This window comes from Alligator sinensis, unplaced genomic scaffold, assembly GCF_000455745.1.
Source record: "Alligator sinensis unplaced genomic scaffold, ASM45574v1 scaffold1192_2, whole genome shotgun sequence".
NCBI lineage: Eukaryota > Metazoa > Chordata > Crocodylia > Alligatoridae > Alligator > Alligator sinensis.
Window position 1 is genome coordinate 1165419 of NW_005842312.1, and position 26816 is coordinate 1192234.

Below are 26816 nucleotides of genomic sequence, written 5' to 3' on the forward strand. Positions count from 1 at the left end.
TTACTCTCTGAAGAGAAGAGATAAGTATCATTGAAGTCACTGAAGCATAGATGAGAACACTCACCATGGCACTATATAGAGAAGATCAACAAATTTGAGGGATTATAAATGATCATATTTCAGAACATAAGACAACTTTACAGTGACAAAGGACAGAAAGAAATTCTCTAGAAGAACATATTATTCTACAGTTGTCTGTGCTGGACTAGATGGAGCACTAGCCTGATCCCACATAACAATTCTTACCAAACTTAGATAGTGGGTTTAATACAGCAGCACTTAACCTCTGGCCCATAGAGCTGTCTCATCTAGCCCCCAGCGCTCTCAACAGGTCTGAAATTTGGCAGCAAGGAGCACTGCTCCCCCACTGCCATGTTTCTTAGCCCCAGAGGCCAGATGACATGACTGTGTGCTGAATCAGTTTGGCATGCAGAGACAGGGGTGTGGGCCTAACTCAGTACATGTTGGACTGGGGACTGGGCAGTGGGACCTATCTGGTATGTGCAGGGCCAGAACAGAAGGCTTGATCCAGTGTGGGGGGCCAGGACCAGGCCAATGGGCCTAATTTATTGTGTGTGAGGCCAGGGCCAAAATGGTGGACCCAATCTGGTGTGCAGGGTTGACACTAGGGCAGTGGGCCAAATTCAGCATGTGGGACCAGGGCCCAATGCAGTCTGTCAAGCTAGGACCATGCATAGCAATATGCCCATGTGCCAATCTTGTGCCAGATTGGGCCCATGGACTCAGCCTGTGAACTGGATCCAGCTTGCAGACCATGCCTGCACCACTCATCCAGTCCGCAGGTCGGAAAGGTCTAGGCACTGGTGGTTTAATACAGTCCTCTGACATTTTTATTTTGTGAACTGCTTTATAATGGAGACTTTCTTTTCATTTTTACCTCTCCTCCTAGCTCTATAGTTCTTAATACTAATTTACATATGGGTCTATTCCTGCTAAAGAAAAGGGACCTACTGAATGTGGCTGTGGAGATTTGTATCCCTGAAGATTTTGCCCAAAAGCAATTTCGCCAATGCTGGCTTCCAAAAGCCAGTGACCTCAGTACTAACCGGGCAAGTAAAAATAAGTCTTGTGGTATTAACTGAAATGAAACTACAGTAGTCTCAGAGAAGTGCTACTTCATTTTATAAGCATGTTAGTTTGCACTCAAAAATGAGTCAAAATTAGTAGAGCAGAGAGGACAGGGGACCTTTTGGATGAACTCACAAGGGTATTGGATGTCAGTTTGAAATACAGATGGCTGAAAAACTAGGGTTTTCAATTAATAGGAAATGACTTAAAAATTGATTGTGCACTAAACCAAACTGAAACCAAAAGTTTGTTTCAATATTCTGCAATCAGAAAGTCTGATAAAACTTGCAAAGACAGTGTTTCCAAAACAAAATATGTCCCCCAGGCCCTGCAGATGCCCACTGTCATTAGGTTTTATATATAGCATATAATATAAGATATATAATATATAAATCTATAGAACCTGGTGAGGATCAGACACTGATTTCTTGGGGTTAGAGATGGCCCTTCACAAACCCCTGAATTTAAAACACTCAGTGCAGGGAAATTTGGGACCAAACCATTCTTTGCTACAGGCTAACTTTTGCCCTTAGATTTACATATTCCATTTCTACCACTTTTAGTGGAAGTTGGGTATCATGGCATGGTAGAATTTGCCCTAAATGCTGCAGGATATGTTTTTGGTTTCAGACAGAAAATGTTTTGGGCCATGCTAAAAAAGAACTCTAGGGTCACAAAATCTCATGGGTGACTCTTTAGAGCAACCTTATAGCAGACTGCACAGCAGTTTTACAAGCAGTTTAGAAAAATGTGTTGTTTGGCAACTACTAAAAACCCCCTCAGAACTCAGATGGGAAGGTCACACCTCCACCATTAAGCAGGGGTATAACATGTGCCAAAGGGTTCTGCCCAAATGAGATGAAAGATTGGCATGCTCCTGAATATAAAGCAATAAATGCAACAGCATTATCCTCTTCCTAACACAAAGCTTGGCAGTCTCTCTGTACAGTGACAGGCTCTATAGCTCCTGGAAAACCATTCCAGTGCATACTACCAAGTATACCAGTGCAGACTACCCCAGAGTGACAGACTTGGTAGTCTGTCCCAGCTCCAGGTCCTGACTTTGTAGCAAGGACACTGGAAGCTCTCATTGCCCTGGCTCCAACTAAGCCACAGAGCTCAAAGAATTAAACCATAGTTAGAGCTGGGACTCCCCAGGCTTTCAAGCTCCATCCTCTAGGCAGAGCGCATTGAAGCTCTTTGCCCTGAAATCTCAGGATCCTGGCCCTATGTTAGTCCATTTGGTGGGTCTGTCGCAGAGCCACAGATCCTGCATTCCCACCAGGGAGATTGACCTAGGGCCTGTGTTCTTCCAAGGTCCCTGGCTTTGGAGCAGACCCAGCAGGTGAACTGCTCCCAGGCTGCAGACACAGAGCTTACTTACTGTTATTTACTTATTTAGATGCTGCCTTTCCCAGCAAAGGCTCAGGGCAGTGTACGATAAGAAAAACAGATTAACTTAAAAGCAGGTGAGCACATAAGAGGGCCAAAACAATTCAAAAGGGAATTGGAACATGAGATAAAACAGAAACTCCCTAAAAAATAATCTCATCCTTGTTCTGTTCAATAATACTTACCCAAATAGGAAGTTCTTACAGCGTTTCCAAAAGCTCGACCTGAGGCTTCCCAGGCTTTCAAATCCAACTTCCAGGACAAAAAGCCTTTTTTGTTCATACAGGTCTTCCAGGGTCCCCAGCTTCAGGATAGACCTATAAGGTGGGCTCCTCAGAGTGAGAAGCCCAGGATTCCAGGGCAAATCTGCCAAAAGGTCCATGTCTATGTGGTGCATCTGCTTAAGGGTTACAGACCCTGCAAGCCCTGGATCTACAGAGCTGGGGCAGGCTGCCAGGAGTGGTTCTGCACAACCCTGCCTTGGATTTAGTGCAAACTTGTCAAACCCAAGATGTTTTAAACAAAACATTCCATGCTCATTCAATGAGCATTTTCTGACAAAATTTTGTGCCTTGAAAAATTTCCATTCTGCTCCAGTCTAAACTTCTTTAAGTCTGCAAAATGTGGTTGGATAGGAAGAAACTTTCCATCAAGCACCGACTTGGAGGAAAATGAGGAAGCTAGTTAGAAAAACGACAGCTGAATAAATGTGCATAGACCTATTATGATAAATGTATGAAGGGTGTAAACACCAGGAAAAGGTCATGGTTCAGGGTGTTGTGAAAACACATAATCAAGAATAATTGAATTAAAATAGGTACAGGAAAATGCAGGCTACGTATCAAGGGAAAATCATATATTGTGGAAAAATCTTCCAGGGGAAGAACTGCCAAAACCATAGCTTGGGTCATCTAAGATTGTACTGGACAGATATTAAATTGGTACCTTCACATTGGGTGAAACAAGATCATTCCAAAGTGTGAGAACATAATCTATTAAAAAAAAGTTTATTAAGTGCTATGAAAATCATTAAGCCCCCCTCGAGATGTTACAGGTACTATACAATTAACTGGCTTAACAAAGATGAGCTACATGTGCAAAGTAGCTATCACACAATTAAAAGCTCCAACCAGCTATGAAGCTAGACCTTGAAAACATGTACTAATTTTATAGCTGGTTGCTATTGAGCTTTAATTTGCATGTGTAGCAGGGTCTCTCCTGCAGCTGGGAGCTCTGTCAGCTGACAGGGCCCCCAGATGCAAGGGTGAGTCTTGCCCAGCATGAAAACCCCAAGTCCTGAGGATTGCAACTGCTGTGAGCCTCAAGGCTAGGGGTGGTGGGAAGTGTGGTGCATGAAAACCCCAACCCACATGGAGCTCTCAGTCTGGCTCCTCATGTCTAGCCAGGACTGACTCCTACAACTGATGGGGGTCTCAGCCCTGACTATGCCTCATGTATACCCAGGACCATAGTTTCATAGTAGGTAGGGTCGGAAGGGACCTGAGCAGATCATAAAGTCCGCCCCCCTGCCATGGCAGGAAAGAATGCTGGGGTGAAATGACCCCAGCTAGGTGATTATCTAGCCTCCTTTTGAAGACTCCCAGGAGCTTTGTAACTCACAGGACTGTCAGCCTCAGCTGTACCTCATGTGCCCCCAGGACCAAGAGCCCCGGAATTGATGGGACTCTCACCCCAGCTGCACTTCATGCACATCCAGAACTGAGAGCCCCACAACTGATGATCAGTGAGGCAAAGCCAGGGCTGAGACCTCTTCAGCTGTGGGCTTTCTTGGCCCTGGCTGCATAGGGCTCCCATTGCTGGGAGCCCCCTCAGCAAAAGGGGCTCTCAGCCATGGGAGGCTGCTTCTTGCCAGTGCAGGTGGAGCCCAGGATTGGGTTCTGCTTGCACCGGCAGTATGGCATGATTGGATCTTGTATGAGATCCCACAATTGCTCCTTCTGTCATGTACATGTGGCATGGCAGGAGGCACAATTATGTGGATCACGTGTTAAATCAAATCACGCCTTTACCTGCACATGTAGAGGGGGCCTAAGACAAAAATCACTCTGAATTCTAGACACAGACTTGTGCACTGATACCTTATTTAAAGGGTCTATTTCTCTAAAATTAATCTTGAAACTAAAAATACATGCATGACTTGGTTTAATGCACACTTTAAAAAATGTTGATAAGGAAGAGCACATCCTTCAATGCAGAAAGCACTGGAGAGTTGAAGCTTAGGTCCCTGTCACAAATAAATTAGCTATCAGTAAGTAAAAAGCACTTGTTTAATATTATCTGTTACTTACTTGCGCATGTGCCATCTGGCATGAGCATGTACCCATTGAGACAATAGCACTTGTAGCTGCCGTGAGTGTTCATGCACCTGTGCTCACAGGGTCGTGGTTTCAATCCACATTCATTCATATCTGCAGAAATCATTGGAAAGAAATGAGGGCAAGGATTTTTTAGTTTGTTTTAAAGATCTATATATTTATAACATTGCCTCATGTCTTCAAATCCCCAAAGGGAAAGTCCTGGGATAGAGAGTGAGCCAACCCCTTGTCAGAAAGGAATTTAGCAGACCATCTGGCTGAGTGAGTGCTAGGAAAGTTAATGTGTACAGCCTGCTGCACCTGACAAACTTCAGCACAATGTCCGGAACCATCAACTGGACTGCAAAGAGTGGGCCCATCTACGTGTCGCCCTACAACAATGTTGTTACTGCGCTGTGCTTTAGTGCTTCCTTTGCGGTGTGTGGTTATTTTTAGCTGCTACTTTGCTTCATTGGTGTACTAAAATGAGGCAGCTTGCATCTATGGTGAAGTAGCAGCTGGTGATGTGTGACACATGACCACTATGTTGCTGTAGCGTGTCGCTACGGCAAGTTAGGGTGACGTGTAGATGTGCCCAGTGAAGAGAAAAGCTGCAGTAGTTCTCTGGGACTGTAGGGGACAGGAGTATGAGCAATGGCCTCAAGCTGCAGCAAGGAGAAATTTAAGTTGGAGATTTGTAGGAACTTTCTGACTATGAGGGAGACCATTGGAACAGGCTACCTAGAGAAACTGTGGAATCTCCAGCCTTGGAAGTTTTCAAGAGCAGGTTTTAGACAGACCCTTAGCTGAGATGGTTTAGTCAAGGATGATCCTGCCTTTAGCAGGAGGCTGGACTAGATGAACTTCTGAGGTCCCCCTTCCAGTCCTACTTTCCTATGATCTATGGGCATCTTTACACATGCTCTGGGGTTGGGGGGCTGGATGGGGTGCACTTTAATTAGAGTGACTCTTGCTCAGTTTTCACATTTTAGCTGAAGATTTCTTAGTCCCCTACCCAACTTCCATGCCAAACCAAGAGTGAAAACTGAGCATAAAAGTTCAAGAATATTTAGTCAGCCTGAGATAAAATTGACTAAAGGACTTTAAGGGACAAATATCACCTGTATTATTCTTATGGCACAAATGCCTGAGAGAATACAAGAGACTGTATTCTAGAAACTGTTTGATTCTGTGATGGCAATGATTTCTCTAAGCAAGCTTCTAAACCCCATCCTCAAAACATTTCAATAGAATTTGGATAGGACAAGAAAGAAATCATATAATTTTCAAGCTCCCCTATAATTAGCTGGTGAAGAAGGAAAAACAAACCTACTAAGTCTAATTTGCACGATGTAACATTCACTGCTGACAATGGAGGCATCAGTCTTGTTATATATGTTTGTGCCTTCCATGGGCTGTTTGACAACTGTTCTTTTCCTCCTTTGAAACCTTTTTAGCAAGCGAACAGTTAGAGTTCATTTACAAAATACTTCAGTATGTTTAACAATATACCAGCCAAGTAATGAGATTTCAATAAAGGCACAATGCTCAGAGGGCTGAGCACAGTCAATTCTAGTTCTAATGATATCAGCATCTGTACAGTCATACAGATGGCTAAAGGAATATTTCCAGAGATTGTACTGGGCCTTTAAACACATGCTTAGGGGGTGGAGGGAGGTGTTTTAATTACAGCAGCTCTAAGAGCCACTTTAATTAAAGTGCCCACAGTGTCGCACGTATTGGCATCCCTGCGCTTCAAAATGGTTTTAAAGTGCTCCCACTACCATTCTGAAGCACGGGGACACTGATACATGAGATGTGAAAGCTGCTGGAGGTGTGTTAATTAGCACGCTCCAGCAGACTCAATTAATCAAGTCTGCTCCGATGCGTTGTAATTACAGCGTATCGGAGCAGCCTCTCTGCTGGTCTACAGACACCCAGTTTTTAGCAAGGTACTTGCAAATGCATTCATACTAGCTGATTCCAACAAAAAGAGGTAGCATGATTTAATTACTTAAAACATTTGTTATTCTTTGTCATACATTTTCAAGATACACTACCACTTGAAAATGTGTATTGCTGTTATAGTTCCAAGTAATTAAAAGTAGCTGGCAGAAGCCAAAACTGAGCACTCAAGTTTCTGAATGCACAATTTTGGACACACTCATATCTGTGTTCTCAAAAATTCAGATTGGCATGTGCAAACAAAGAAGAGTTGCTCCTGAATCCTGAGAAAGAATGTGTTCAGCAATCCATTCTGAGAGGCTGGAAAAGGAGTGAGTACAGGCTTCATGAGTTCTGGGTACAGTCTCTAGTCCTTCTGCATGCTTCCTGTATGACCTTGTTCCAGTTTCAGAGCTAGAGTGCCCCACTTTAAAATCAGGATAATGAATTATTTATATTAGCCTAGAGGTAAGGGAGCCAGGGTTTGATTCCCTGTCCCACCACAGATGTCCTGTGTGACTTTTAGCAAGTCATGTACCCATCCAATCTCCAAAAGGACTTGGGTGCCTAAAATGGGACTTGGGTGGAATTCAGGAAGGGATGGAGTCACTCTTCACCATTCCTATTGAAACTGTGCAGCAAAGAATTCAACATTCACTGGGTAAATGAATGGGACCATGACTCTGCATCTTAGCGGCTAGGGCATTTGCCTAGGAGGGATGAGTTTAAGGTTCCAGTCTCTGGTTCTAATGCCATTTATATATTTATCAAATGACTCTTTTGTGTAAAATGCATGGACAGTCCTATAGCAGAGACCAGAACTCAAGTCTCCCCAGAACTAATAGAATTCCCTAAGAACTAGTTAGGCACTCATGTTCATTCTTAATATCTCTCTCTGGATCAATGAACCTTCACTTACTTCCTGCGAAGCAGCACGGCTCCCCAGGAGGAGTGGTGAGCATCCCTATCCTGGGAGTTAGGGCATTTCTCAGGTGGGTTTAGCCTGCTCAGGCAGAGAAGGACATTGACCCAAGGTCTCCCATATCCTAAGTGAGTGCTGTAACTATCAGATGCTTAAAAAAAAAAGAAGTTACATCACCTCTTCCTTCACATACCTTTTAAAAGAAACAAGGGGCCCTGCCTCATTTTTTGAAAGAAATAAGGCACTTAACAGCAGGAGAGGTTTTAGGGCTATCAATCCTGGCCTGCAATAGATGCCTCTGCAACCTAGAGTTAGGCCTTTATGCTATAGGGAAGGAAGGATTTCACACAGAGTCATCTGTGTTTTCTATGAGTTAACTTAGGCAAGTCTCTACTCAGCATGCTGGCTGCTGTAGATCCCATCTGCTCTTCTCATTGTGAAGCTGGTCAGCTCTCCCCAGGCACTATAAAAGGGAGTGCATACATCTAACTTAGGGCACTGGAGTGAATTGTAGGAGGTGGCACCTAAAGGATGCTGTTTCAGTGCTGAGGGAACACTTCACAACTAGAACATTTTTAAGCCTACCAACCTGTTAGCCTTTGAGAACCTCAGTTAAACAGCTGCAAACAAAGAAATGATCCTAAAGTTTTCCATAGGGCATAGAAGCCAAAAAGAGACAGATCATACAGAATGACAGTATTTTGGAGACGAACTATAACATGTACAGACCTTGACTGCAGGATTTCCCTGTAAATCCAGGAAAACATTTGCATTTGTTTGGCCCCATGCATTCACCATACTTGCACCCATGTTCACAGATGGCTGCAGGGAGAAAAAGAGAAAAAATGAAAGATGCAGTTGTGGGGTGAGGGAGGGAGACATTTCTGCATTACAGCATAAGATGAAACCTTCTATTTTCTGCATCAATCCATAATACCCTGAGGAAATTTTAAATGGAAAGGACCAAAATCAAGGCCTGCCTGCACTAGTAAATTTTTATGCTAGCCTATACAGGACAGAAGATAGGAAGAAGATACTAAGTGGTAGTGTATAAGGAAGGGATAAGAAGGACTTTGGTGATAATTGGGCACAAAAGAAAGAATTACACTGGAGCAGCATTCTTGAAAGAAGAGGGCTGGCGTTGGTGCTGGTAGCTTTGCAGCTGAGGGATGAGAAATATCATAAGGTGCTGCCACTGGTTGGGATAAAGCTGAATCCACAGAAATTAATCTTTAAAGATTCTTTCGCTTCTCTCCTTATCTATCTCCTGCCAATAAGGGGTTGCATTGTGGCTTCACAAGTTTCCTCTCCCAGAACATCTTCCCTTCTTTCTGCACAAGGAGTGTGTAAGTTCTCTAGAAAACTGAAGTCGTTTTCTGCCTGAAGCAGTTGTATTGGCTCTATTAAAACAAAGTACATATTTGCTCAAATTCCTCATCCACTCAGCTTATTTGCTATGGCTGAGCAGGTGAAAAGAAATATGTAAGGGTTGTAAAACACTGGACACTTAAGAACTGACATGTATATACTTTTTTTAAAGGGAAAGAAAAAGAACATCTTCTAAACTCATCTGGTTTATTATCACAAGCTTGTTCATAAGTAGTGTGCTAATGTTATATGTAACTGGGGACTGCATTTCAGTGTTGTTTATTTTCATAATACTTGATCTGAGATTTCTCTCCCCTTTCCTCTGATCTCTTCCTTGCTGTCCTCTCTCCATGTCTCTTCCTTTTCCTGTCCACTCTGGGAGGTCCTTTCACACATATCACCACAAATGCTTTATTTCTATATAATACTGCTGAGTTATCAACTTTTCTAATCCCTTCCAGAGCAGCTTAAATTACTATAGATGTGGAGCAAATGCAAACACTATTTTGATTGATTTCTAAGAAAACTGGCAACGGAGTCTAAATCAATGAGATTACACAGAAAATAAATTGGAACAGAAAATTTTCCTGAAGTGTCTGAATGCTTTTTAAGTACAGAGCCTAACATGCTACACCAAAATTACAGCAGCTATCTGACAGAATTGTCAAGAAGTATTACATCTTTTTATGTAAAGTGAATTTAAATATGGAGTGTTTTTTTACAAATAGGTTCCAGACAGAACAAACATACTGGAGAAACTAACGGTATGGCAAGAGAACTTCAATACATTTCTGCCTCCTGGTACTCTGTGATACAGAGAAATCTAGGTGTTCATTGTAAATTCCTAACCAAATGCTTTATTGTGCTTCTGTATAATTTATTTTTATGTCTAATCTAAGGCAGAGGGTTAAATATTGCTATTAAAAAAATCTGAAATGAGACAGTCAGGAAATAAAATTTCTCTTCTCTACATTAGTGCATTGTATGTAGTAGATGTGACTGATACAATGAAGGACAGATGAAATAGCTTTAATTCCTGACAGGAAAATGTTTCTTTTTTAGAGAAAAGAGGTTCACTAGTACAGGCTGCATGGGCCTTCTCCCACTGTTCAGTATAAATAAATTTATGAGTTCAAGCCTTCTAATTTACAGTTTATTTTGTTATTAGTCAGCAGGTGTCTGCTCTCTTTCCTTTCCCCGCACCAGGTATTTAGGGCATGGCTTTTACTAACATCTTTGAATAACCATAGCAAAGTCAATGGCTAGGGACAGACATTCAAAAAGCCTGAACTTGAATTGATTCAATCTTTGCAGGTTAGTCTAACCTGGCTAGGCTGAACTGGTTTGTAACTGCACAGACATCCAGGCACATGCCTGCAGTAGCTCAGGCTAGAAGCCAGGGGGTGCTAGAGCAGCCCTCCCATCCCTTCCACAGCACTGAGCTGGTGGGGGGAGGACAAAGCCAGACCCTGGCAGGATGCTTTGATTAGCCTAGCAGGGAAATGATAATTGCATTTATCACCCCCTAGCTCAGTGTTTATCATCCCATTAAGAAAATGATAGAGGGACATTACCAGCTACCTGTTGATTCTACCTATTGATTCAGCAGGGACCGTAGCCAGCATGTGGTCTACTATCTAATACACAGACACCTCCTCAGCAAGGCAGAGGGGAGGAGGGAATTCCTGCTTAGCAGGTAGTGGTTAGGGGAAGGGAGAGAGCAGCCTGCAGTTTGTGCTGGAGCTGTAGCTAGGGAACAGAGGGGAGGGTCCAGCCCTGCTGTGGAGCAGAGAGCCCCACCTAGTCCAGAGAGCATGCTGGAATGCTAGGGGTGTCTGGTTTACCCCAGCAAGGGGCCTGGGACAGACATTGCATAAACCAGTTTGATCCAAATCAGTTAAGTCTGATACTTTCAATCAGGTTTCTCTCAAACGGGTTTCAGCCATTTTCAAATGGGTTTATGTGCACTGAACATCTGTTCTGTTACAGGTTGAAGCCAGTTTCCTATCACTTAAACTGGTTTATGTGTAATGTCTGTCCCTAGCCAATGTGATTACCAAGAGGAGAGATGCACAGCAAGAACAAGGGTTGCAGAATAAGACCCTCAATCAAGTGCTTTGATTGGTCACAATGTTGCAACCAATAACAATGTATTCACTTTTACCACAGTCCATACATAATTGTATACTGCAGAAGTGAAAAGCAGGTATCTTATATTTTTTATGTCTGTGATGAATTGTGTTAGAAGAATATATCAGCTTTTGCTATTCAAAGTCTGTATCACTACAAATGACTTTTTGCTCCAGCAATAAAGAATAAAGCCAACATTTTAAAAACTTGATGGCTAAAGTTAAGTACCTTTATTTTTTCTTAGACACCTAGATAAATAGCCTGATTTTATTGTTCATGATAGTTCTCAGAAGTATTTATTTAGGAACCTAATTAAGATTTAGATGCCTAATTTGGTATATCTCTGTCTAAGGGCAGATCTTGGGGGCAGGAGAAGGACAAGGGGAGAGTACAGTGGTACAGGTGCACCCACCCTCTTTGATTGCTGGTCCACCCAAAGTTTAAAACAGACTGCCTGGCAGTGGCAACAGCATTTCTATTCAGACAGCATTTGAATTAACGACTCATTGTAATCTACCTGATTCCCTCTAAACTCTTCATTCCACAGGTGTTAATGACCCTCTCTCCTTTTTAATGGTATTGATCTTCTACTAGTTAAGCCATTCTTTCTTCTGTAGGTCTGATGTCTATTTGCTGCTCCTGGTAATGTAGCTCCTATTTCACAGCCCTGCAGACTGTTTTTAACTCTAGTTAAAACTAAGTCAGGTGTGGAAATAACTTTCAGTGAAGTGTTGAATGTACTTTCAAGATGCTCTAGAAGGCTTGACTTTATGAATCTGAAAGAGAAGTGCATTTAATTCTAATGACTCCACGACTAATGAAACAACATTTTTTATTATATTTGCCTAATCTGTTTTTTTTAATACAAATATATATTATAACAAAAGAATGTACATTCCAATAAAGTTGTATTTGTTTTTGCTTTGTTCTATAAATAATATAGCTCTAGGTCTTTAGCATATTCCAAAAGCTTCTAGTTCCTTTTTACCTGGAGAAAAATACGTACTGTTATGTGATGATGTACTACACCATGCACCCGTTTTTCAATATGCCAGATCTACCCATGCCCCTGTTTGAAACTCTTGGCTGAAAGCAGAACTGGTGCTCAGGTGAGTATGATTAGTCTGGAAATGTGGCTTTTATGTTCTTGTTTGAACCTGTTTTTGAGAACTGTTGTAAAGCAATTCTTTAGGAACAGAAGATTGGAAGGGACACTTGGATCACTCAATCCAAATCACCTGAAATCATGAGTGACTTGAATCTAGGTTTGCAGAGTATCTGACTTGCATCAGAAGTCAGCCAAATTAAGATAGCACTTAAGAGATTGTGAAAGCTGGAGTCTAGTAAGAGATAATTGTAGTGTTTCAAAAAAGGTCCATTTGCTCTTCTAAATTACTTCTGTATATTATCATTTTTACTCTTCAGCAACAGAATTAGGATTACACAACATAGCTTAGGTGGCTGCATGCTGCTTTTTTGGATCTTGCTACTAATACCGAATAGATACCATGGGACAGGCATGATCCATTTCTATTCTCTTGGCCTGTGTTATGCAGGAGGTCAGGCCAGAAGATCCCTCCAGGACTTTAAAAGTCTAGGAATCTAGTTTATTGGCTGGCTCTGTTTATTTGCTCTGCATTTTTCAAGAGATGGTCTCTAAAACTTATTTTCTTCCTACTCTTATAGTTCATATCTTTGTTAAACCCTACACCTCATTTATAGTAGAATGTTACTCCTGTCACCAGGCAGTTTATTTTTCCTGGGGCAAACTTGTCTCCACAGGAAAACAACATGAACAATCAAAGAAACAAATGTACAAACAAATAAATCAAAACCTGTGGTCCTGCCTCAGACTGTAACGGCAGCCCTGGTTTGTACACCACACCCTTCCCTTACTCCCTTCCCTGGGGGTTTTTAACTTCCTCTAGGGCTAGCCAATCTCCTCTGTCCACTAGCCCAGTGCTTCTAGAAAGGCAGACTACTACCCTCTAACTCCCTGCAGCTGAGCTCTAGTTCCTAAGCCATGCACCTTCTTATATCAATCTTTCTGTAACTTCTGCCAGGCCCAAAGGAAGCCGTATTATTAAAAAAATAAGTTCATAGTCATGAAGAGGAGGCAGTAATTGTGCATTATTACCTTCACAGTGCCCTCTGTTGTTCTTTTGCCAGCCGTAGCAGCATTCTGTCTTAGAACCGTAGCGGCAAACTCCAGCCCGGTTCACAGTCATCAGCTGCTTGTGAGCCCTTGAGCTGTGCAAGAAGCATAGTGTTAACAGCAGTAAGCAAAGAACATGTTTTAATCTATTGCCTTTGTATGGTTTAATTACTTTGCCTCCACTCTCATCCATATTAATTTGCTGGTATACTTTACTGAAGCACTTAGTGGGATCTGTAGAAGGGATGGTTTGGGGGACTTGAAACTGTAATGAATTTACAGAACTGTGTAAATGTTTTGTAATGAAAAACAATAATTGTTTTTTCTATTGACATGACAGAGTAGATAAACAGGGCCAAATTTGCCATCTGGCCTGTGTCAGTGTAGTGTCACAGAAGTCAATGAGGCTATTTCATGTTGCGCTAGATGTGGAAATAGTCAGCCATAACTTATTCCATAATTCTAGCTTCCCAATTTTAATGTTTATGGAAATTTCATAGATTTCATAGACATTAGGGCTGGAAGGGACCTCGGAAGATCATCGAGTCCAGCCCCCTGCCCAAAGGGCAGGAAGTCAGCTGGGGTCATAGGATTCCAGCAAGATAAGCATCCAGTTTCGTCTTGAAGGTGTTCAGCGAAGGCGCTTGAACCACCTCCAGTGGCAGGCTGTTCCAGACCTTGGGGGCTCGGACAGTAAAGAAGTTCTTCCTTATGTCCAGCCTGAAACGATCTTGAAGTAGTTTATGACCATTCGACCTCATCATCCCTTGGGGCGCTCTGGTGAACAAACGTTCCCCCAGATGCTGGTGGTCACCCCTGATAAACTTGTAGGTGACCATCAGATCACCCCTGAGCCTGCGCTTTTCCAGGCTAAAGAGCCCCAGGGCTCTCAGCCTGTCATCGTAGGGTCTGCTTCCCTGACCTCTGATCATGCACGTGGCTCTTCTCTGGACTCTCTCAAGCTTCTCCACATCCTTTTTGAATTGTGGAGCCCAAAACTGGACGCAGTACTCCAGCTGCGGCCTCACTAAGGCCGAGTACAGGGGGAGAATGACATCCCGGGATTTGCTTGAGAAGCGTCTATGGATGCAAGACAGCGTTTTGGTCACTTTACTAGCCGCAGCATCGCACTGCAGGCTCATGTTCATCTTGTGGTCAATGATGACCCCCAAGTCTCTTTCTTCCATAGTGCTAGCCAACATAGCACTGCTGAGCCTATAAGGATGCTTTGCCCCAAAGTTTGGTGTCATCGGCGAACTTGGCCAGTCCGCTTCTGACTCCAGTGTCCACATCATTAATGAAGATGTTGAACAGTATGGGTCCAAGGACAGAGCCTTGGGGGACCCCACTGGTCACAGGACACCACGATGAGTGACTTCCCTCAATTACTACCCTCTGGGTCTGACCACAGAGCCAATTTTCCAGCCAGTAGATCGTGGAGGACCCAAGGCAACAATTGGCCAGTTTCTCCAAGAGGTGATCATGGGACACCAGATAGAAGGCTTTTTTGAAGTCAAGATATATGACATCAATCTCTTCTCCCTTGTCCAGGTGATAGGTCACCTGGTCGTAGAAGGAAATGAGATTGGTCAAACAAGACCTACCCGCAACAAACCCGTGCTGGCTATCCCTTAAGATGTTGGCGTCGGCCAGTCCATTAAGGATGGCCTCTTTAATAAACTTTTCTAAGAAAATAAATCTGGTACTGAATCAGCTTAAAGGTGGTTACCATGTATTGATGGATCTTAGCATCCTTTGACTATCCCCTTCAATCCCCACCATGTTTGGTCCGCATATACTACAACTCCCTGGCCCCTGCATATTAATCTGCTATTTTTGTCAGTTGTTTTTTCCTATTCAGACACCTATACCTGAAAATCTTTCCATGGCCTGAAATTCCACACCTTTGCCCCTTTCTGTAAGACCCTCCTTACAATCCACTTCCTTCAAAAGGTCTATGAGTGTTAAACACTGCATCAAAGAAAGTGCTGGAATTCATTAGCAGGAATTTCCAGGCAAATCTGTATTTACAGGGCAATTTGTGGGATATGCATTAATTATATCATTTTATCTCCTTATAATGGTGCCATTAATGTATGTCACTCTGTACTGAAATGCAAGTCTATAAATACAGTGAAACCTTCCCGAGACAGAATGTATCATTTCCTGCTCAAGCTGGAAAATTTCTACTTGCAACATGATTTAGGGGAACCGTGTATTTAGTCTGTGGAAGCTGGACACTGGTCTAACATGGAAACAGAAAAGAAATTTGGGGCCCATCTGTAGAATCAGCTTGTATATCATAGAAAGTAATTACCTATTTTGTACATGTACACGAAGCGTGAGCGCCAAGCAGAGGAGAAGTGTAGAGCAGACAGCCCTGAGCAGAGGAGCTGGGAAAGTTCATCTAAGCCAGAACTTTTTCTATCTGGCTAAACCAAGACTTTTTCCTGGCCCTACCAGATTCTGTCTTAGACAGGTTTCACTGTATTACAATTGTAACACTGTTCTAATAAAAAACTGCTACACACATTTCTAAAGTACATATCCCCCCCAGGCACCATTTACATAAGTTAGTTAAAGTAAAAAATGATACTTTCAAAAACAGGGAATGATATTTCCCTCAGCAAAACTACTTTCTGAAATACGACTACTGCCACAGGGAGGCCAGCCAGGGGACCTCAACAGAAAGAATCCAATGGTTTATAGTTAGGAGATGGTTTGGAAAATGAAATACCTCTTTCTTATCACCCTAAAAGTGGTAAGATTTGGGCACTTGATTGGGATCTATTAAGAGCTCTTGTCCAAGAATGGTTGACCATCAATCCTGGGGACTGAAAGCATAGCATTCTGATTTTACAAGACCACATACAACCATTCTTCAGACAAATGAAAGCATGCATTAAAGCAGCAAGCATTTCCAAACAAAATTTGTATGACAGCTTCTACTGCTTTCTACATCAGAAGTCAATGCGTCACCCAATGACCCTCCCTCTTGGTATTTAGTTGGATTTATACAAAACAATCAAGTATTTTTAAAATTTTTATTTGGTTCCGTTCTTTATCACGTTTGAACAAAGTTGATTTGTTTCATTTACAATTGTGGGAGCTAAAAATTAAAAGCTAAGTATGTTCCACTTTACATCTCATCTAACCTCACTGAGTTTGTTGGGGTAGCCCTGCTCATGTCAAAAAGACCTTGCACAGCAAGGTTCGGCTTATAAGAAATATGACCTTTCAGTTACCTTTAAAAAAAATGCTGGACCCTTTCTAGAGGCGACAAGCTAACTTGACACAAGTAATACCTTTTTATGAAATGACAGCAAATAAATAAAAATAACTAAATAACAACTTTACAAACCCTCACAGATTCCCACTAACAATAGACCGGTACAGACTGTGCCTCATAAAACAGAATAATATTCTGGCATTAGCCAATAAAATGAACCCAGCTGATTTTTTTCAACATATCCTGCACAAAATCTTATTTGCTCCAAGTTCTTCAGTAAGATATCTGAAACAACAGGCATTGGGTATTTAGAACATATTGCTGGCAGGGGTAGAATTGAGTTCTGAGGTCTCTGGGCAGGAGCATATTCCCAGTCAGATTTCTCCATCACACATAGAAGAGAAGCTCTGCCTTTTTCGCTATTTATGGATTTAGGATTCTGTATCATGGACAGTGGGAAGGAGAGAGTTGGATAAAGAGCAAGAAGGTCCTTCAAAAAATGCCCCAACACCTTACTAACCCTCCAGAGATCCTGAAAGAAAAGTAATGCAGCCTGGAGTTACATGACTAACAGGGGAGGAATGGAAAAGTATTAGAGCCTGAAATAAGATGCCCTGTTGTCCCACGCATTATACATGAGAGAGAGAGGGAGAGAGAGAGAGATGACCTGTCTTGAAAAATTTAGTCTCAGTGGACAAGATGTGGAACCAAAATGGAGGCCTAGATAGAGGGAGTGACTTGCCCAAGATCAAACTGCAGCTCAGTGGCAGAATCAGGAAAAGACAGGCACCTCTAGTGTAGTGCCCTGCCTACCATCACCCAGTGGTGGAACTCTCCTTACTACAAGGGGTCCAAGGAGCAGCTGCAGTGAGGGCAGCCTTTGGCCATACAGCCCAGTGGGAGCCATACTACTAAGGAGCACACTGAGAGGCACAGGATCTCCATTTCAGTGCCCTCACTTTCTTGCAGATCACTGTGGACCACTCCAGCCCTAGGCACCTATCAAATAAATTCTTGTAGATAGGTTCATATCAGGCTTCCATCTTCTAAAACTCGTAGGCAATGGGAATGCTCAAATTGGATCCAAGCTTGTTGGCTCAAGCTTTCACAGCATGCTAGTGTTATTTAGCATAGTAGCTAGAACCAAGTGGGTAACCAGAACCAAGAACCCAGGCAGAGATTAGGAATTGAAGGTCAACAGCTAGGGTGCAGGAGCAAGAAGCAAATCCAAGATAGCCAACTGTGGTCAGGTGTAGAAGGTCTGTGGATAAAATGTCAAGCTGATGTCTAGAGCCAGAGACTAGAAACCAAAGGATAAGGCCATGAGTCAGTCACAGAATGATAGCCATGGACTATAAGCTGCTTAGTAGCTGCTTATAAATTGGAAGTTCAATCTATTGTACTACACAGGCAAGTGGCAAAGCAGTCCCTTAAATGAGAAGCTGGAGCCAATCAAGTGCTGAACAAAGGATAGCTGTTGTAGCTCTAGGTGGCTATATGGGCAAGTTTTTAGGTTCATACAGGTTTTTAGGCTCATACAGGTTAAAACCTGTCTATTACTTGTGGGTGAAAGGGCACAGTTCCAGGCTACAATATTTGTAGCTTTCCACAAAACTAAAAGCTCTCCCTGTTAACAAGAGGGAAAGGTTACAGGTCCAGCATTACAATTAGACAGTTGGGTGAAAAAGGGAATTAAAAACAGGAAAAAAGTATGCAGGTCATAGCTGGCATGGGGAGCAGCAGTACAATACATTTCCATCTCTGCTTCTTTTTTCTTCCCCCAAGCTGGTTTCCCAACCCAGGCCTTCTAGCTCGCTATAGTGAGAGGGCAGGAAGAGAGAATCCTGCATTCCTAATAGAACCTTATGGCAGTCTCTTCTGTATTTCCTTCCTCTTACAGGTCTTCCTCCTGTGAGAAAATAATTGGGGCCTGTATGCGTATCATTATCAGCTGCCTCTAAAAAGGCACTGTCTGGTAATTATTAGGAAATTAATCAGTGAATACAGAAGAGACTAAAAGACTTGTGCTCTGTTCAGCCTGTTTTATTAATGGTACAGAGTGCAAAGTGTAAAGTCATACATGTACAGTAGTGATTCTCAATTGTGCTCCTATGAGAACTTTTTTTAGGATGATGTGCCATTACTGGGGGAGGCTAAGGGAGTTGGACTTTTTGAAACTTTCCTGCAAAGTGCTTGAGACTCTCTGGGGCAGACATGCTGGGTAGGAGTCAAGTCGCAGGGAGGGGGGAGGGCACAGTGAAGTGCCTGGGGAAAGGAAGGCTTCCATGAGAGTGTGCTGTTCTTAAACTGGAAGATGGATGCTGTATCCTAGGCTCTTGAAAGCATCTCCTTGGGAAATCCTTCAAGGTTTCTTAGCTCTCCTGGGGACCCAGATCCCAGGATGGCATTGGTGATGGGGTACGATGAGGGTTGTGTATGTATGTATATAGAGGGAAATGTTGCCTTCTAAGGTTGGGGAGATGCTGTAAGGCAGGGACAAAAAGCCCTTGGGCTCCCCCTCTGCTCTGCAATCTGTGTGACTCTTGGTAGGTGGCATTCACAATCCTGTTGATCTAGGATCCCTAGTCTTCCTCCCCCTTCACCCTTGGATGAGTGAGGGACGATTACTGATCCTTGTGGAAAAGCCAGATTCTCTGGGAAGCCTCCAACAACTTTTACCCATCCTTTTAGTGGTGGGGAGGGTGTCTGTGCCCCCTCCTTCCTCAAATGGGAGGAACTAAGACTCATGCTTAAGCAACAGAAGAAGATTTGTCAGCAACAGGGCTAGATGAAAGGGGCATTTCAGGGGGAAGTGTTGGGGGAGAGGACTTGATGGCTTGGTGAGAGTCCAGGCTCTCAAAACACTCCTTGACACCAGCCCTGTATGGGTGCTTGTGAACCAAGAACCATTGTGCCTGCCCCACCATCCAGAGGCCTTCCAGGTGAACTACATGGATGTAGGCAGCTGAAAGTCCATGAGGACCAGACCTAACAGTATGGAGGGGCATGGGCAACCCCTTTTGCATGGACAGACAGTGCCCTTTGCTCTTTATCATGGTTGGGTAACTCTAAATGCTGCAGCATTTCCAAGGTACCCCTGGCCCAAGATGTAGCCAGGGAATCCTGCTCACGGGACAAGATATTACTTGACAGTGTGCCGTGTGTCTCTGTAACAGGGAACCCCAGAGCACTTTATGTTTGAAGTGAGGTCGGGTTAGATCACTGTTTTGGCTTGAAGTTTTCCTACTGGAGGACTGGATTGTGGCTATAGAGGAGGAGGGGGTCATGGGTGGAGATGCCTAGGTGGCACTTCCCACATAAGTGACAGAATCTAGCTCCAAGCTAGAGGGGCTGAGGCTGGTGGGGTGAAACTGGAGCCACAGGAGGGGTTCCTGCCAAGTCAGAGCCAATGCCCAGGAGCCAAGATCTTAAGACAGTGGACCAAGGATGAAGGTGCGGCCAGAGTAAAAGGGGGCCAAGGCTCTGACAGCTGAAGCCTGAGGGAGCACACCCTTTAAGGCACGGGAGGGCAAAATACAGCCCATGGGCTGGATCTGACCTGCCAACTGATTGAATCCAGCTCGCAGCTGGGCACCTGCCAATTGATTATATCCAGCCCGTGGCTGCCTCCACAGTACTCTGCATGGGGCTGAGCCCTGACTGGCCAGGACAGCCCATGATGCGCTCTCACCCATGCCTGCTAGACAATCCCAGCTCCAGTCAGCATGCACAGCTTCCTGGAGGGGCTGCTCCCAGCGCTGCTGCAGCTGCCTGGGTGCTGCTCAGGTTCCCCTGCCTCCCTCCTGCCCCTGTTGTGCTGCTCTGGACAGTAGGTAGGGTGGGGAAGTAACAGCGGGCACGGGGAAAGCTGCAGCTGGGCAGCTTCTGCCCCAGCATGCAGGGCTCCAGTTCCAGCTGCCAGCTGCCTGTGGGTAGCTGAGTGGGTGGACGGTAGCCCTGGTGGGAAGCCATGTGAGCAGGCCAGGGTTATACCTGGGGCTAGGGCAGGTGCGAGCAGGAGTGCAACGTTAGCTGCCCTGGGCAGGCGTGGGCTGCTGCGGGGGGGTGGGGGGAGGTTCAGCCCCATGCAGAGCACCATAGGGGCAGCTGCAGGTCGAATGGCATGGGGGTCAGACCACACCTGAACCTGTACCACCCAGGTGAGCTCTGCTGCATGTGCTCCTCACAACCCCCACACACTAGATACAGTAGAACAGACACCCCCAGACAGCAAAAATCATCAAGGGAAATATTGTAAATATAGTACTTCAGGAATGAATGGTAGCAAAAGACCCAAATGATGAATATTATTGCTCACACAAAAGACACCTTCTCTCAACATATTTCTGATGTTTCAAATACTACATGTGAAACTGCATCAGCTTGTTATAACTTACACTTTTTTATGGTATCAAAGATACCAAATCTAAGTAATTTAAAATGGCAACAACTGCAAATTTAATAAAAGGATTCTGTCTGTCCACAAACCTGACCAGCAGCCATTCTATCAGTCACAAGAAGGTGAAACAGGAGTAAGAACCCAATAGTGAGAAAAGGGTGGGTATGAACGTGTATGGATACACTTTTATGAATCTTCTGATCAGAAGAATAGCATGCCTGTGTACTGAATCATCTCTGCATTAGTCCAGTTAAATTTAACAGCTGAGAAAAAGAACTAAGAAACAGAGTTTGTTCAGGAATAAATCTTTTTTAAGTCACTGTATTTTGACAACAAAAAATCATGGCTGAGATACTGGACTTCCAAACACAGCTGGTGAACAGATTTAGTGCATTATTTCCATAAGATCTCTTAAGGATACTTATGGCCAACTCCTGTGCACACAGAAGCCAACTGCTTCTAAGGAATATGGGTTTCACTGAATGGCAAAAAAAATTCTCATTTCATTGAAGTTTAAAGCAAAACTTCCATTAACTTCAACAGGGAAGGGTGTTAAAAGGAAAAGGATTTGAAAAACAAAATGGTAAATCCTGTGTCTTTGCTGTGCGACAATTCATTAATCTGCACACGTGTCTGCAGGTTGAAGCCCAGTTTCTTGCATGCAAATCTGATCAGAGCAGATCCAGTTAGTGCTGCCCACTGCTGGGTGTGTACCTTGCAAATGGCCCTTAGTACGGTTAAAGCTGTGCATCCCAGCCCTCACTTGAAACCATGGGTCCCACAGAAGTCAATGGCAGAATTCCTACTGAGTTGATTCAGGCCCCATTCTAGTCCTAACATACAGAACTGAAAAGAAACTGAGCTTTTTAATTTGTCTCACAATGTGATGCCTCCGACTACTCAATGTAAAGATTTTATTGATCTTTTCTTCTCGTCTTATATTAACCATAGAATCATAGACAATTAGGGTTACAAGGGACCTCAGGAGGTCACCCCCCTGCTCAAAGCAGGGCCATACCTACTAGATCATCCCAGCATCTAGCTGGGTCTTAAAAACCTCCAAGGATGGAGATTCCACAACCTCTCTGGGTAACCCGTTACAGGGCTTTGTTACCCTCCTAGTGCAGCTCCCCTCCCCTGCCCAATATCTAATCTAAACTTCCTTTGCTACAACTTAGGACCATTGCTCCTTTTCTGTCATTTGCCATCACCGAGAACAGTCTAGCTCCATCTTCTTTGTAACCACTCTTCAGGTAGTTGAAGGCTGCAATTAAATCCCCCCCTCAGACTTCTCTTCTCCAGACTAAATGAGCCCAGTCCCCTTAGCCTCTCCTGTGAGAAATTATATTGTCAATAAGGTTAAATAACAGGCATTTTGTATTGATAATCTACAGGACTGAGGCCACAGTTCCCTACCAATCTTGGATTTTATATACTTATAGAGCAGGGATGGCAAAATATGGCCTGTGGGCTGGATCTGGCCCCGTCAAAGCGTTTTGTCCAGCCCACAGTGGATTCCTTGGTTTCACCTGAGCCCAAGTGCAGGAGGCAGGCCAGGCCATGGTGCATACAGCCCGTCTTGCTGCTCCCAGGCATGCAGCAGCACTGGGCCAGCACAGCAGCTAGACTGTTGCCTGGCAGCCCCAGCTGGCTGCCACTGCCGGCCCTGGCCCCACTGCCTGGACACCCCAACCCATCTGCCCTTAACCCACCACTGGGGGTGCCAGATGGAATGGGTGGGCAGGATCTTCATGGAGATCAGCTGGGACCTGCATAGGCACGATGTGTGGTGGGATGGATGGGATGGGGCCATGGGCGTGTTGGAAGTAGTATCTGGGACTGTGATGGGCCAGTGGAGCCAGAGCTGGGGAAGAGACGCAATCCATTGTTCACGCATCCCTGTAATGGGCCCCGGTCCCATGTGCAGGGTCATGTGGGGAGCAGATCACGGCTCTACCCCAACTCTGTGCTGTCATTGCCCTGTGATCCCAATACCCGACCCTGCTTGCCTGTCTCTGTCCTGGACACAGCTCCATGCCTTGCCCATTGCTCCATCCTGTCCCCCAACCTGCGTGACTTGACTGTGCTGGTCCTGGCTGGTCTCCATGGTGACCCTGGGATCGCAGGGTGGTGACAGGGGCTGGGGCTCAGGGCAGAGCCACAATCTGCTTCCCACTTGCCACTGAGGGAGTTTTGGTGAGTTGTTGGGGGAGGGGGGGGGCGAGGGGGGGGGCTGATCCAGCCCGTGACAGCTCACTAAAACTCCCTAAGTGGCTCTCTGCCCAATACAACTGCTTACCCCTGTTACAGAGCCACATATCACCATCGTGTTTTTTATCTTCTCTGAGAAGTAGATATGCCTTGGGAGCTAAAGAGCATTTCAGGCAAATTGTTTCCAAACTTGGTTTTGAATGCATAAATACTAGAATTGTAGAGCTACATAACAAGTATGCTATAAAAAACAAACAAACAAACAAACAAGCAAACAACAGAAGCTTGTATCTTAATTACCAGCCATCATCATATGTAGGGCTTTTTGGTCTTCCTTCCAGAAATCTCCCTTTCAATGACTGTCTGATTATTTTCCCTTTTAAATGTATGAGCTTTGGGTTTTCAAAGCTGATTCTAATTTTGTTATTTCCTGTCCCCATTTCTAAGCTCTCTCTACATCTTTGGAATCTGTTTTGTCCTCTCAATTTCATATCCTCTGCAGGTGTATTTAGCATGCTGTTTGAGCTTTCTATCCAGATGTTTAAAGTCTCTTTTTTCCCCCATTAGGACAAAGACACAGCCAACAACTACCAGGTACCTCTCCCTACTTCAGAACTTTGGTATGACAAGAGCGCTTATAGAGAAAACATCCGTTTAATGTTAAATTTCCTGGATTCATATTATATACTTAAGATATACAACATATCACTGTCTAGTTCAGTTAAATCAAAGAGATGCTTTCTGTTGAAATAAGATACCATTTTCCTTTCCCGATTTCACGCCTCTGAAGAAGTTTTAAACCCAAGTGCATAAAACCTCAAGAACTAACTAACACGAACATAATCCTTGTTAAAGGTGCCCTGCTTGAAGGGCAAATGTGTTTTCCATAAAAACAGGTCTGGAGTTTATAAACCTTGGTCCCCATACAGTTTCTGAAAAGCTGACCAGTTGACAACTTTAAATGTATTGGAACAGCACACTTCCACTTGCTGATCATAAACATACCAGTACAGAATCCTGATACTGAACAAGTAAACTATGCTGCATCTTGAAAATGTCATTGCTAATTGCAATGAATTCTCCTTGTAATAGTTATTACTTTATTGTGCTCTTTCTGGCTTTTTTATTTAATTACATAGCACTTTGATGGTAAAATCCTAAAGTAGTTGATCGGCTGTTTAATAACTATGCTCATTTTCTCTCAAACTTTCCGTCTCTGAACCTTAACTCAAATGCTACTCGTGCAGACCTTTAACAGTGTCTATTTCTATAAGCCAACACGAGACTAGAATGTTTCATAGCTGTCTGTATTTTACTGACCTTTTCATTCATCTATAGCTCCTTGAGTTTTTGAAGTCATGGAGCCAGAGTTTTCCCCAGTGTAATTCTACTGACTATGGAATTATTCCAAGGGGGGGGGGGGGGGGGGGGGGGTGGGAGAAATAGCCTATAGCCAGCTTACAGATGGAAAATTGTAATACCTTTATCCAAAACAGCACCATGCTCAGCTTCATGAAAAAAAGGGAAACAATGCTGAATGTAGTATGCTGTATATCTATATTGAAATCTACACCTTGTCAGTGGAAAGTGCGTGAGGATTAGATGTAGCTATAGGGCTTGGGGTTAAAACCCTTGAAAATGTATATTGATAAGGAAAGTCCATTAAATCTAGGACAGTTGTACTGTACAGTAAAACTTTCTGTCTAGGTTTGAAGAGAAGGAGGTGATAATCACCAACATACAGCTGCTTGTTCCCTCACTCCAAGTTCAAGGAAGACCATAGCCACGCAGAACCAGCTACTCCACCAGCCAGTGAGGTAAAGCTGGTTTGAAGAAGGAAAAAAAAAAAGCACAATTGTGTATAATACATAGTGCAGGTAGCAATGGCTTGTAATGAAATCTCAGCTCTGACCACACATGAAGTTGCAAACTACCCAGCTAGCTAAAATTTGCCTTTCACAAAAGCCCACTATCTTTTAATGGATCAGCTGAAAACCCTGGATCCAGTATTTTGCACTGTGTGAAATATGAGTCTGAACTGCTCAGCTTGGGTCCCTTTCCACGTTCCCATATACTTAATACATACATCTCAATACCATGAGATTCTTGCACTAAAATTGTATATACTTAAGTATAATACACATAAGCACACACATGCAGAAATACACCTTTCCTTATTTGAACACATTAACAGATCCTCATATATACTGGAGTAGGGGGAGAAGAGGGAAAACTTACCTGAAATAAATGAATGTGCATTCATGAATGGATCTACAATTTCAAAAAGGTGGTGGTGAGGGGGGAAAAAAACAAACAAACCCCACAGATGGCAAGATGTATCCTCCTGTTTAAACACAACACGTATTTTCCTCCAGTTAGAAAGAACCTAGAAGCTTTCCTAATAGGTCAATAGCTATAGCTAATAGCTTTCCTGGGGCTGTATTATTCAGTTGAAGATGGAAGCAAAAAACAAATAGAACTTCATTGGAATGAGTTAAAAGCAGGATCTTCATGGCCAGAAACAGAGAACAGGCAGCAGAATGACAAAACAAAAGATAGCTTGCTGGGTGGAACATCAAGACCATAAAAAAAAAGAAGAGAGGGTTGTTAACAGCTGAGGAATGAAGAGTTTAGTAGGGATCAGGTAGATGACAATGAGCCACAAAGTCAAGCAACTCCCTCAGCAGTGCCCGAGTAGAAATGCTGCTGCCACTGCCAGGCAGTTGGTTGTAAACTTTAGAGTAGAGCAGGAATCAGAGGGCACTGCAAGTGCAGCCCGATCCTGGATCCGCCCCTGGATGCCTTTAAGCAAAATTGGGAATGTGCTGCAGATAAAAAGAATAAGCCCTGGAGATAGTCGCTGAAATGACAAACCACCCTCAAGCTACAGCCCTTTAGTAGTCAGAGACTATTGGTCCCAATGCTTTCCCTCCTTCTCCCAAATGTTTTAGCCATAACCAGCATCCCATCCTTCCCCCCCATGTCCCTGAAAGCCAAGGCTGTGGGCAAACATCCACATAGGCACCTCAAACCCTCCAGCTTAAGCCCACCCCAATACACACATTACATATTGGTTAGAACAAGGCTGAGGACAGTCTTCAGGGTGGGGAGGGCAGATTTATGCAGAGCTTAGAAGACAGTTGTCAGGGATGGTTTGGATAGGGCTGACCCTACCTCCGGCAGGGGGGTGGACCAGATGCCCTCCGGAGGGCCCTTCCAGGCCCACTTCTCTGAGACTCTGGTTTAGAAGGGGCTGGCTCAGCCCACGCCAGAGCCGACCTGACTCCTCCACACACCTGCACCTCACGCAGGGCTGCCAACCCTCCTGGACTGGCCAGGAGTCTACTGGGATCAGCATCCATCTCCTGGTGACTACTGAAAGCAGTCTGGGAGATTTCAATAGGATATTTTAAGAAAAAATAAAAAGTCTCCTGGAATAACTTCAGTCAGAGCTGGCAACCCTAACTCTCCCACACCGCCCAGCTAAGCTCGCCCAGCTAAGCCCACCCAGCCCATGACCCCGCGCAGTGGGGTGGCGCTGCCCCCTTGGCAGCCCGCGCCCCTCACCTGGCGGCGGCAGCAGACGCCCCCGCAGCCCAGGGCAGCAGGGCGGCAAGCAGGACGCTGCAGGCGCCTGGCCCCATGGCCGGGGCCGGGGGCGG

The 26816-nt window shown here is 44.1% G+C and overlaps 1 protein-coding gene across 1 annotated transcript in view; it reads right to left on the reverse strand.

Annotated features, from left to right (window-relative positions):
• The window catches only part of EGFL6 (EGF like domain multiple 6), a 65164-nt gene extending 38366 nt beyond the window's left edge, over window positions 1–26798 (reverse strand). The window contains exons 1-4 of the mRNA XM_006028421.3: window positions 26722–26798; window positions 13298–13410; window positions 8392–8484; window positions 4791–4910 (exon numbers count right to left, since the gene is read on the reverse strand). Of these exons, the coding sequence (XP_006028483.3) occupies window positions 4791–4910; window positions 8392–8484; window positions 13298–13410; window positions 26722–26798 (403 nt within the window). The remainder of the gene's footprint in view (window positions 1–4790; window positions 4911–8391; window positions 8485–13297; window positions 13411–26721) is intronic.
• Between the last annotated feature and the right edge of the window lie 18 nt (window positions 26799–26816).